This window comes from Meleagris gallopavo, chromosome 2 (assembly GCF_000146605.3).
Source record: "Meleagris gallopavo isolate NT-WF06-2002-E0010 breed Aviagen turkey brand Nicholas breeding stock chromosome 2, Turkey_5.1, whole genome shotgun sequence".
NCBI classification, from domain to species: domain Eukaryota; kingdom Metazoa; phylum Chordata; class Aves; order Galliformes; family Phasianidae; genus Meleagris; species Meleagris gallopavo.
Window position 1 is genome coordinate 34,247,704 of NC_015012.2, and position 12,294 is coordinate 34,259,997.

Consider the following 12,294-nt stretch of genomic DNA (forward strand, 5'->3'; position numbering starts at 1 on the left):
CAGTAGAAAGAACTCAGTCCAGTCCTGGTGGTCTGGCTGCAGCATTGCTTTTAACTGTTACCTTGCTAGAGCAGACAATCACACAAAGCTACATTTTCTGCTAATCAGTGAAACAGTTTTCATGCTCAGTACTGCCACAGGTTTCCCAGTCTTGCTTCCTGCCTCTGATAGGGAAGGTAAGTTTCTCAGGTGGTTCAGTCCCTGTACAAATTTGCTGTTCAGTGACAGATATCTAGCCCATTACACAGGTTGGCAGAAAGTCATGAAAAACATACAGGTAGCCCTGATGTCACAGCATCTGAAAATATAGGGTCATTACAAGAGCATGCAAAGTTGAATCGTGCTTTCCGTAAGCCTAATTTACAAATAAAAGACCTAGTTCTTGAATACCTTTTCTTACATTTGTCAACTTTCTAACCAAGTTTCAAAAATGATAAAGATGATCACCACTCTCAACACTGCTGTATTCCAAGAAGATGTTTACAGCAACATTGGAAAAACAACATACAGAACAAATTGAGCTAATTGACATACAAACCACATGGGAGACACATCACTTAAAGTGAAGTGAAAGCACTGCCAACCAGCTCATTTCATCTGCCCATAAGTACCAATAGCTTTCTAGTGATGTGTTCAGATACATCCTGGTTTCTATGTCTACCTGCTTAATAAACAAAATATGTGTGCATGTATGCATACTAAGAGAGCTAACACTTCACAAAGGCACTTGTGCACTTATTAATCTGCAAAAGAATTTTGTTTGAAGTGCTACAGCTACTGGACAGCAGGTCTAGGTAAGAAAAAGTACATGTCCATTTGTTAAATTCCACTCCCCTCTTGCCTCTGTGTTGACCACAGCTTATGCTGTCAGCTAAGGCTTAGCACACTTACTTGGAAAGGAGAATGACACAATTCTGGGCCCTCCGGCCATCAATCACAGAGAGCTCTTTCACCTTTCGTGTGGAGAGGTAAAGGTCTTCTGTTGAACCCATCTCTTTCTGCGTATAATTCAAAAAAGGGGGGGAAGACAGTCAGTATCATGTTTTTCCTTATCTACTCACCCAATGCTGATGGAGTTAGTTCAGTACGATGAAAAAAAATCCCAATTTGGGCAAATCCACCCGCATGATGAGAAAAGAAAGCATGAAGGCCAGAAATGTAGGTAGAGCCTGCACTACTAGACAGACAAGAGTCATTCGTTATCACCTGTAAGATCACCAAATACTGAACCTGATTCTAACTTATAGGATTAACTCTATGAACAGTTGTGATATTATTATGTAGATTATTATTAATGTAAGTCTAGTTTGACAGAAAAACTGAGGACATATGGTAAAGCCCACTAGTGTCGTAGCATATCCTTCAGCTGGATGTCTTTTGCAAAGGTTACACAGTGCTTTTGAAATGCTGCAGCCCAATCAGGAGAAATCCTTTCATCATCTCTTAAAGCTGCCATTGGACCAATCTAATTCATGTTGCGTGTGAGATACAAACAGTAAGGCAAGATGGCCTTCATCATTTTACTAAGTCACCAACGACTACATTTGAACTACCTTCTCTTTTTAAATGAATTAACACAATTAAATATGGAGAAAACAACTTTTCTCAAAGTCTTCTGTATATCCCCATTGCCAAACTCACCACCCTGGAAAATACCAGTCCAAGATGTTTGATACAGAGCATAGACAGAAACTAATTGCAGACCTAGTCTAATCATCCACAAGTCTCTGACTCCTTGTCCTGCCTAAATATCAGGCATGAATTTTGTTATACTTCTAGAGATTGGCTTTCTGTAATTCCATTTTGCATCTTTTAACACCATTCCTTAAACAGAAGCAGAGGTAATGATAAAAGGTTATAATCGTGCATAAAGCTCCCAAGTAATCAGCAGAGGAAACTGGAAACAGGATGGCTTTTATCTTCCCAGCTAGTTGTTGTTGGAGTTTCTTTAAAAATGACTTTTCATTACACTCATATTATCATTCCTTGAGATTTTGAAACTAACTAGTATAATCCAGTTTTGAATGCATCCATCAAATTATTAACATGATCTGTTCCACTGGACATAACAGCAAACATGCTGGCTTGGACCATCCGTGTCCTGTCCAGTGTCCCATCTCTGAGTGTGGTCAACAGCAAATACCCACGGAAAAATGTAAGACCGTGACAAGTGTGCAAGTTCTAGAATTAATGCCTTGGACTGAAATTTCTTCAGCTCAGCTCCTACTTATATTAGTGTCTGTTTTGAGTTACTAACTCCTAATATGACGCTTTTGAAGGGTTTACTGCTCTCCTGATTAATCCACTTCAAGAGATTTTTTAATACCCAAGCATCTGAAATTTAAATGTAAACCCTGGAGAGATTCATACTGTTACTTCCCATTTTAGTTCATGGTACAGCCACAATGCTGCTCCTGGATGCACAAAGGATTCATACAACCACAGGCAAATGTGTTACAGGGAGCCACTACCAATATGAAGTAGCATTATAAGCAGGTACAATCCATTAACCGAAGACATGCATACTACAGTTCTGCTTGAGAAGCCCAGAGTGTCTAGTTGGGAAAGAAAGAAAACAAAAAACTACTGAACAAATCAAAAAGAGTTTCTAAGGAAGGAAAAAAAATGAACATTTAGCAAGTTTATTATTTTTGAGGAAAATTAACAAAACAGAAGAGCAGTGCACCCCCAGGATGTATGCAGAGATGTCCAATTTTTCTGAATTTCCTCAGTTTTTTGGGGGGGAGAGCAGAGGAATAGGGAGATAGGCAGCTGCTGAACAGTGAGAGGCAAGCAAGGTACCGGTAGGTCCATGCTTTGTTCCCAATTTAAAAGCTTCACTGTCTCTCACTAGCTAGTGTTTGCAGACAAGTACAGCTGGTTGCCATTATACAGCACCCATCCCAAGGAAAAAGAAAAAAAATAAAGTAATTTCAGGGCTTGGCTACATACTGTGTATTTCAAGGCTTGGCTATGCAGTGTGTTCAGATGTCTTCCCCTAAAGCCATGCAGGAGGGATTAGTATAACAGTCTCCATCCCGTTTCAATTCCCCAGCCCTGAAGGTTCAACAGAGATGAATACCTGAACTATTCAGACATGGCCCACTCTTTGGTCATAAGGAGTGGCCTAGTCTCATCTAAAAATATATTCTCTCCAACTCATATTGAAGAGAGGGATATTTATAGACATTTGGAGTTCTGTGTAAGCAAAAGCAGATGAAGCTTCAGGTTTTACTGAAGCCAGATTGCAAAATTAACTGAAGGAAAACAGATTGCATGTAGACTGTGTTTTCTTAGACGTGGAAAAAGAAGAGCAAGGAGGCAGTAGCGACCAGCTTTTGTGGGATGAGCCAAACACACAGAGCAAGAACATCTGGAGCTGTTGTCAATCTACAAAACAATGCCCCAACATTCTATCCCATTATTCTTTACAGTCTTTCTATGTGGACTAATATCGTGCTATATATTTCAAACAGTATTTCAGATTTGAGATTTTAATTACAAATTCAAAAATCTACACTATCACACAGACTTGTTTTATGGTACACATTGCCACGATGATAAACAGTTTGTGGCCTAGGTGCATTTATTAGTCTCTTCCAGCAACAGAGGAAACTTTCTAGTTACAGTCCCCTGAGTACTCACAGTAAGAACTACTTTCTTGCTTTCCATACTTTCCATTATATGCCACCAGAGACACTTGTCATGACATCTCAAAAATCCCCTTGTAAGAGTCTTGCTCTTCTCAAAGGTTTCTCCCAGAAATTTTGCTTAGATAATGAATAATATGAAAGATACTTTGCCTCTGATCTTATTGCTCAGAATCATCCAAACGGGAACTACAGAGTCACCAGGAGAAACCACAGAGTGATTACAGCTAGTTGAAAGGAACTACATCTTTCTGTAGCAGAGCTAACACAACTGACAACATTTTTTTTTTACTACCTTCTCCACCCAGGAAGCAGAGGTATAAGGACATATGAAAGACTGGAATGATATGAGGCATGATCCTATAACAGCATGGTGTAGCATCTCCTTCCCAAGCACTGTGAGAGAATCAGAAGGCAGACAGTGATACTCACCTGCTTGCAGGAAGAGGGGTTAGTTAGCAGGTCCTATGCAGACAGCAGCCACAAATAACAAAGAAGGAAACATGCCAAAAGTCAGTCAAAGAGAAGTACACCAAGTTTAACAAGGCAGCTGAATTTAGACACACACTGTTTTCTAAGAGAATAAAATGCTTAGCAAGTAATACTGGCCCACATGGTTTAAAGGTATTTCAGCACTTCTTTACATACTTTAAATCAGCAGGTGTTATGGAAATAAGAGTTCTAGGTCTTTTCTGAAATGAATAAATTCAGTTTCCAAACCATAAATGTCTAGAAACATTAACTAGGATAATGCTCAAATACCTTTACAAATCTAGTCCAGAGCCTTACTGAAAGAACTGCCAAGGTTAAAAATCAAGGGTCAGTTCTCCTCCCCTAATTTACAGGCACAGTTTGCCTTTCATAGTATCAACTTGTTTCAATGGCACATTATAGCTTTAACAACTAAGAGCCAACAACTTATAGCCAAAAGCACCGTGTAACTACTAAAAAAAAAAACCAACAGCGGTACTGACTAACAGACACCAAGTATTTCACGACTTATTCCATACTCCAGGAAAACATCACATATACTGAACAAAAAGGTCAATATTACACAGTCAGATTGGAGCAAAGTCAAAAGACACGTGTAAGAACTCCAAACTTCTGTACACTGAACAATTTTCCTTTTCCTAACAGCCACCCAAAATGACATACTGAGCTTGAGAGAGGAGAAGAGATCCTTCATCAATTTAAAGATCGAAAAAAAAGAAGCTGTTAGATATAAATGAAGCTGAAAAAATACGAAGATCATATTAATAGCAGCAAAGAAAGAAATGTCCTTGTCTGTACTCCTTCAACATTTCAGATGCAAAAGAGCAGGGTTTTCACTGACATTTTTCTTTACAGACATTTGGAGGAAGTTTAAAAGTCACAAACCCAGGGTAAACACATACTTGGCCAGAGCGGAATATTAATAAAATAAAAGAGGAGAAAAGACCAAGTGTGAATCAATTGGAAAAGTTCTCATAAGAATTTGATTCAAAAGCAATTTTGGATGCCTAGCTTAGAAAAAATAAAAATAAAAAATAAATAAAAAAAAGAAAATGGAAATATGAGGATTTGTTGTTTGGAATTTAGTTCTTATTGGAGTGAATATGGATGAAAAAGAAAGCGTTACTTAAAGTGATAACAGCATAATACAAATGAAAAAAGTTAGAAATTAGAAACTAAATGAAAGCTGGAAGGGTATCAATACACTTAACTGCACAAAGCCATGTTGATATTGCATAAGTGATACTCCAGTGTCTGGAGCCACTGTCATAAAATTTGCTTAACAAGCACTGAGAGAACTGTTCTGAGACTCACGGAGATCACTGAGATGATGGCTTCATTTCAGTGGGAAAGTTTAGGTTTAGGGTCACGCTAGTTTACAGCTGAATACGTCAGGCACCTTTTCAGTAGTTGGTAACATAGCCATAAATACTATGTCTTTAACTAAGAATCAACAGACCAGTACATTGACCAGTACATTTTTGAGTTTATATCTGGGGTAACAAATGTGGCAAGGCTTTGGAAGGTCATTTCTGGTGAGGAAGCTGCAGTGTTTGCACCTCAAATGCCACATGCTAGCACAAAACCACTACATTAGAATGGCACTTCAGTGGCTGCTGTTGTCCACAGATGGCAGTCTGCCTACTTTCACAACAGCTGGAAGCTCTCTGCTATAACTAAGCTACTGGCATAGGGTCTACACCCAGTCTTCTACAGCAGTGCAGTTTCATGTGCCTTTCTTCCTCCCTGTGAACTAGTTTTTTATTTCAGTGAATGAGATTTGCAGAGATAGAGAGGGACACACTTCAACAGCTATTTGCAGGAGCAGAATAAGAAATTAAATGCCATCATGCAATAGGCAACATTGCAGTCTTCACAGTTCAAGTTGTGATGCTTATCTAGATGATTGTGAGCTAGTAAATCAGAAAAGTTATTCATTGTGTTTATTGAATCTGATAGGAAAAAATGATAATGAGGGAGAGAAAGGAACGAATGGAAAAGTCCAAAGGCAAGGGCTATATGTATTCATTCTAAGGTACTGAATAAGATAGTGAATGATAACGATGAAATTACCATTATTATTGTGGGGCTTAATCATACAACTGTTTATGACAATCATGTCTGTGTCTTTTCCTAAAATTCCAAAGAAATTATTTGATTCTGCTGAACAGGAAAGATTGAAGTTCTCCAAACATATTCCAAAAACAGATGAAAGCTGGAGGAGTTCAGGGAGTGCAAGTACAATCTCTCTCCTGTTAAATTTAATTCAATGGAGATAGATGGGTTGAAGGTAACTTGCTTTCCAAGAAAAAGAGGAGAGGAAAAAAGACATTATAATAAATGGTTGCTTTTATAGTATGCCGTTTGTGTTACAATCTCTCATTTTGACAGATTCTGTTACCCAGCCAGTTGGACCAGGTATTTACAAAAAGAAAAAAAGATACAATGCAAAAGGCAGCTAATTCAGTCACCTTGCACAGTTCTTGGATGACTACAGATTTTTTTCATTGGGAAATAGAGAATTAAAAGATATAAGAGAAATACAGATATCAAGCATGAGCATAAAGTTCAGGAGCTTTTGGAAACCAGTGGGTACTGAGGTCATATTGGGCATTAGCTCTTGGGAAGTGTTGTCTCTGAGAGCTGTCTATCAAGTATCATGATGACAGAAGGTTCTACTTTGCCCATTATATAGAATCATAGACTCACCAAGATTGTAAAAGATCTCCAAGATCATCTAATCCAACCATCCACCTACCACCAATATCTCCTCACTAAACCATGTCCCTAGGAACAACATTTAAATGTTTCTTGGACACCTCCAGGGACAGCAACTCAATCATCTCCCTGATCAGCCCATTTCAGTGCTTAACCATTCTTTCAGAGAAGAATTTTTTCCTAATATCCAATCTGAACCTCCACACTTCTTTTGGTCCAGTGATTTTTTTAATAGCAGCAGAGCAGCAAATGATGCAGCCTGACTGCAGATGGGCAAGAATCAAGCATGTGCATTCTTTCCAACTCTACATATTCAAGGAAGACAAAGTATGGAAGAGTCCACTCCTACCTGGTGTCTCTGATACGCTGAGAACATCTTTTCAAAATCTTCTAGATCCAACACCTTGAATGCCTTTAAATCATCAATCTCATTCCAGATTGTGCCATGGATCCTCTCCTGAAAGAAAAGGTCACATTTTCGTGAGATAATAAAGCCTTTTAGATAAGTACATCCAGTGCTATTTTCTTAGGTTTTGATTTTTGTTTTAAACTTTTTTTTTCTTTTTTTTTCCATCACAGCAAGCCTCTGATGAAAGGCCACATTCAGAGACTAGCAAAATCAAGCAATATCCATGATCCCACAATACGTATCCTTTAATGCAATAATAGTGGTCATGAGAAAGAGGTGTCACCATCAGGACGAAAAAGCTTGGGAAGGGTACACTGTGCATGATCATCTCAAGATACATATTCCCATCTGCAGACTTTGCCGTGTTCTGGTTTAAAGCCCAAAGTAATCTAAGATTTTATTTTACCTTTAAGGCCCTGAGTCTTTGAAGTCAAATGATTTCCTATTATATTATCTCCCCTGTCCATCTGAGTTCTTTGGCTCAGATATTAGCTATACTCAGATCTCTGAGAGAGCATCATATACACTAACTGGAAATGTTGAAACCTGTGCAGTACATTACCTTAAATACTAGGGAATCCTAGCTTTCTAGAAGATAATTAGCATGAAGCAAAGAAACACTACATGATAAGCACAGGTTACTCCTCCAACTTTGCTATTCATCAGCCCTAGACCAAATAAGCTGCTATAATACAGACATTAACTCATAACAGAGTCACAGGATGATTTGAATTGGAAGAGATCTTACAGATCATCTGCCATGAGCAGGGATACCTTCCACAGACAGCAGTGACCCTAAACTATGAGAGGATTTGAGGTCTTCTGTTGATCTTCTCAGGAAAGAAATCCTTGCCAGCAAAGAAGACACAACAACTGAACTACTTTCTCCTTCCCAGCAATTGTTAAGGTACACGTGATGTGGGACAATCTTTGAGCAATTATTCATTCTGAAGAACGTTCATTCACACTCATTCAAGGTTCTTCACACCTGAACACAGTATCTTTGAGTTCATTTAGTTAATAAAGTGTACAGTTAATATACTTCATTGACTGGAAAAATAAGGAAGGTGCTGATTAAAAGAAAAAGGAAATGGACAGAAGGGATTGTGAAGAGAAAACCTCAGGAGATTAAGAGCCAGCAGAACACTAATGCAGAGAAAGCCAGGAACAGCAAAAAGTGGAAATTAAACCCTCTCACAGGCTCCAGCTCTGAAGTACCTAACTTGCACCTACACACAGCAAAAAGTGTGTTAACACTTCATTATCAGAACTAATTAGGAACAGGCTCTACTTCCCATTCACAGTCATCAAAGGAATGAAGGAAATGTGCTAAACCACAAGGATGAAGGAGCAAGGAAAAACACCTGATGGAAGGATGAAATGAAGGGGAAATAAAAGTGTGAAGTGTTCTGGAGGAAATTCCTGGCAGGGCAGGCACTGTAGAGGAATAACCAACACTCTCCCTCCAGAGGTAGTCTGTGAGTGCACAAGGGAAGGGAAGGCTGTCCAGCTAAAACTGCTACAGTGCTTTTTACAGTGAGAGCATATACCAAATGGGAGCAGAACTCACCCCTGAACAGACTCACCAATGTCTTTGCACTGTTCCTTGCAATCATGTGGCTTTCTCTTTCATAGCAGCAAAAACATGACTCTTTGACTATAACACAACAAACAAGTTTGAGAAGCTCATCTCAGCTAAAGGAATAGGAGACAAAATTAACTCTGGCTTCTACTGCAAATCTTGGCCAGAAACATCCAGACAGGGTGTTCATTCTCATTCCGTTTCCAGGCTGGCTTTATAAACCTTGCTTTATAAATCCTGAGGGATATATTTGAACTCGAGAGTGTTTCTTTGAGCTCCTCGTTGTCTCATATTGTCCCATCAAACACTAAAATGGAAAAATATATATTGAGGGGAGCCAGTGGACATGACTTCAGGAATGGTCCTTAGAGTCATCACTGGGATAGAACACTGGGGATGTCAAGAGTTGGATTTGGATGTGGCTCAAGTGACAGCTACTCTTGAGAATCTTGCCATCTACCTGTCTGGCTGTAAAACTCTCTTGGAAGTGCAGTTTCCCCATGAATGGGGAGAATGATGAAAGTCTGCTACAGAATGGGCTGGTCTCTGAATTGCAGAACTGCCAGAACAGGAGGGTCTGAGACTTCAAGAGGGACTGTAGAGAGTAGGTTTTATCTTCATCTTTCCAGAAAAAAATTAAGTTAAAATTATACCTGTTTCAATTCATTTTCATTTTAAGACTTTAATCTGGACCAGGTTGAATCTGGACATACATTAAGTACAACATCTAAACGTTTCTTGAACACATCCAGGAATGGTGACTCAACCACCTCCATGGGCAGCCCACTCCAGTGCCTAACCATTCCTTTTGGAGAGGAAATATTTCCTAACATCCAACCTGAATATCCCTTGGCGCAACTTAAGTGCATTCTCTCTAATCCTATCATTGCTTCTGCGGGAGAAGAGGCTGACCCCCACCTCACCACAACCTCCTTTCAGGTAGTTGTAGAGAGCGATAAGATCTCCCGAGTCTCCTCCGAATTAAACAATTCCAGTTCCCTTACCCGCTCCTCATAAGACTTCTGTTCCAGACCACTCATGAGCTTTGTTGTCCTTCTCTGGACACGCTCCTCTGCACAAGTGCAGCTGTTTCCAACAGTGGATCACTGCACGTTGCTATATTGCATGTATCTATTGCAAACATACCCTTGAACTCTTTGTTAACTAGACGAGTTTTTAAAGATAAACATATATGTGGTATTGGAAGTATTTTTTTATCAGACTTCCTCAATATGCATTGTATAAAGTCTCAGTCTCCCATGCTCAAAAGTCTGACATATACTGTCCCCTGTCAGTATGTGAGTTGAGTCTTTGATAATTTATATGTGGTTACTTTGACAACTGAGGAGAACACAGCAGAAATGCCGCAATGGGAACAAAATGCAAGGTGAGGCTACCCAACCTACCCATGTCTTTATGTTCAGAGGATGCATATCCATGTGAACAGAGGGTGCTTGGTACTGAATCAGGGAATCAAGGATCTTTGATGAAGATTACCAAAATGCACTGCCTTCAGTGGCCAGTGGAATCATTTTACTCCATAACAAAGTGCACCCCAGAGATCAAGGCAACTCTGCACCTGTATCTCTGCAGTTTTGCAAGGACCTTACTAGGTCTAAACACTAACACACACCTCAAAATGAAAACTTCTCTATCTTATGCTGCATTTTCAATCTATTCTGCCTTCCTCAAAATAGCATCTTTTACCTACCTCACCACCCAGCTCTTCAATTTTATTAGCACAGCTGCCTTCACTCCTAACCAGAGGGCAGGATAAGCCTACAGTTACTGTACACTAAACAGAAACACCTGTGGCTCTCCTTTTTCATATACATTCATATATATACATATATTAGTTATTCTTTCTTTCCTTTTTGTTGTTGTCAGAGCACTAAGTCCATGTTCTGCAAAGGAAAATAAATCCCCAACCTTACATTCTCTCCCACACCCCCCACGTGGCCTTGACAGACAAGCACAGACGGTGCAGCAAATATTTCACTTCACTTTATTTTAAAGAAAAGGAGAGAGGGGGAGAAAGAATTTTTGTGGCATTCCAGAGGTCCCTGGACACTCATTCCAAATGCCTGAGTTGGGCCCTGAGTGAATTTCAGTCTAAAAGAGAACCTGGGTTTCTAGGCAGCCATCCAAACTCAACACAGGAACTTCTTTCTTTCTAAATAAATTTAAAAAAATTAAGACATAAAGAAAAGGAGAGAAAAAGAAAGAAAGAAAAAAAAAACATCAGGAAGAGAGAGAAGTGGAGGGAAGGAGAAAGCAACCAAGGTAGCAGAAAATGAACAGGAGGAATCCAGTTCTTCTCCTATATTTCCACTTCAGAGTTTTATTTCTGAGAGTCAAAACTGTAATCATGCTACAAGCAGAGCAGCTAGCCTCATAGCCATGAAACAATGGTGTAGAGAAAGAGGTCACCTTTTTCTCCTTGGTGACTGCTTCTGTCAGGATAGAGGAGCTGGGTTTGGAAGCTGTTCTCATTGCCTTGCCCACACTGAATCTGTCCATCCTTTGACCATATACACAAGTGAGGGCAACTCTGGCACAAAAGCCCTGGCGATGTGCAGCTCTGTCTTACAGTATTTAGTACCACTGCAGTTGTGCTGAACCAACAGTATGCACAGATCTACTGCAGTTCAATCTATCCAGCACCTTGGACATCATAGGAGACGTGCTGCTGGAGAACTTCCTCGACATGGTTACTGATTCCCAGTGGCTCAGCCCAAGGAAAGCCACAATATCACTGTCTTCTGTCACTTTGCACTTCATGTTATTAATCAACAATGAGTTATACAGAGAAATTTAGTTAACTGTGAGTATTGAATTTCTTACCTCACTCAGCTTAGCCCAGTTGAAGGATTTCAGTGGGTGTGAAGGCTGCGGGATAGACTTCTTCTTCAGGCTGGTACCAGCACTGCTGAAGGTGGTTGTTGAAGGAGGTGGCGCTCCCAAGCTGAAGAAAGGCGGTGCTCCTGGTGGGGGAGGAGGTCCTCCTGGAGGAGGTGGTGGGGCAGGAGGAGGAGGACAGCTGGAGAAAGGCAGAGGAGGTGGTAGCGGGGGCAAATTCTCAGAGGTGAGAGCAGAGGACAATGCTAGTGGGCCGCCTGGAGGAGGGGGTGGTGGGGCTGGGAAGGAAATGCTGCCCCCTTGCTGGAGAAAAAAAACACACAGAAAAAGAAAGCAAATAGCTTAAAAGGCACAATAACTCCTTATTGCCAGCTGATGTGATTTTATTATGAGTCTCAAAATATTTGATGTTTTCTTTAAAGCCTCCTGCACTCAAAGCCATGCAATAAAGGGAGGAATCTCAGCTTTCATTTAAGAGAAAGTTTCAAACCCTTGAAGTTGTGGAGAAGAGCTTGAAAAAGGGAACCATAAATGGCTCAGAAAAACAGAAAGCTAGTAAAAGAAGCCAAAATGTATTATTTTAT

At 40.0% G+C, this 12,294-nt stretch overlaps 1 protein-coding gene across 2 annotated transcripts in view; it reads right to left on the reverse strand.

Annotated features, from left to right (window-relative positions):
* The window catches only part of DAAM2 (dishevelled associated activator of morphogenesis 2), a 74,968-nt gene that overhangs the window by 18,710 nt on the left and 43,964 nt on the right, over positions 1-12,294 (reverse strand). The window contains exons 12-15 of one of the 2 annotated variants that reach the window (XM_019613511.2): positions 11,696-12,013; positions 7,210-7,317; positions 4,083-4,115; positions 892-998 (exon numbers count right to left, since the gene is read on the reverse strand). In XM_019613511.2, coding sequence (XP_019469056.2) covers positions 892-998; positions 4,083-4,115; positions 7,210-7,317; positions 11,696-12,013 — 566 coding nt within the window. The remainder of the gene's footprint in view (positions 1-891; positions 999-4,082; positions 4,116-7,209; positions 7,318-11,695; positions 12,014-12,294) is intronic. The other variant, XM_031552406.1, reaches the window with a different exon arrangement.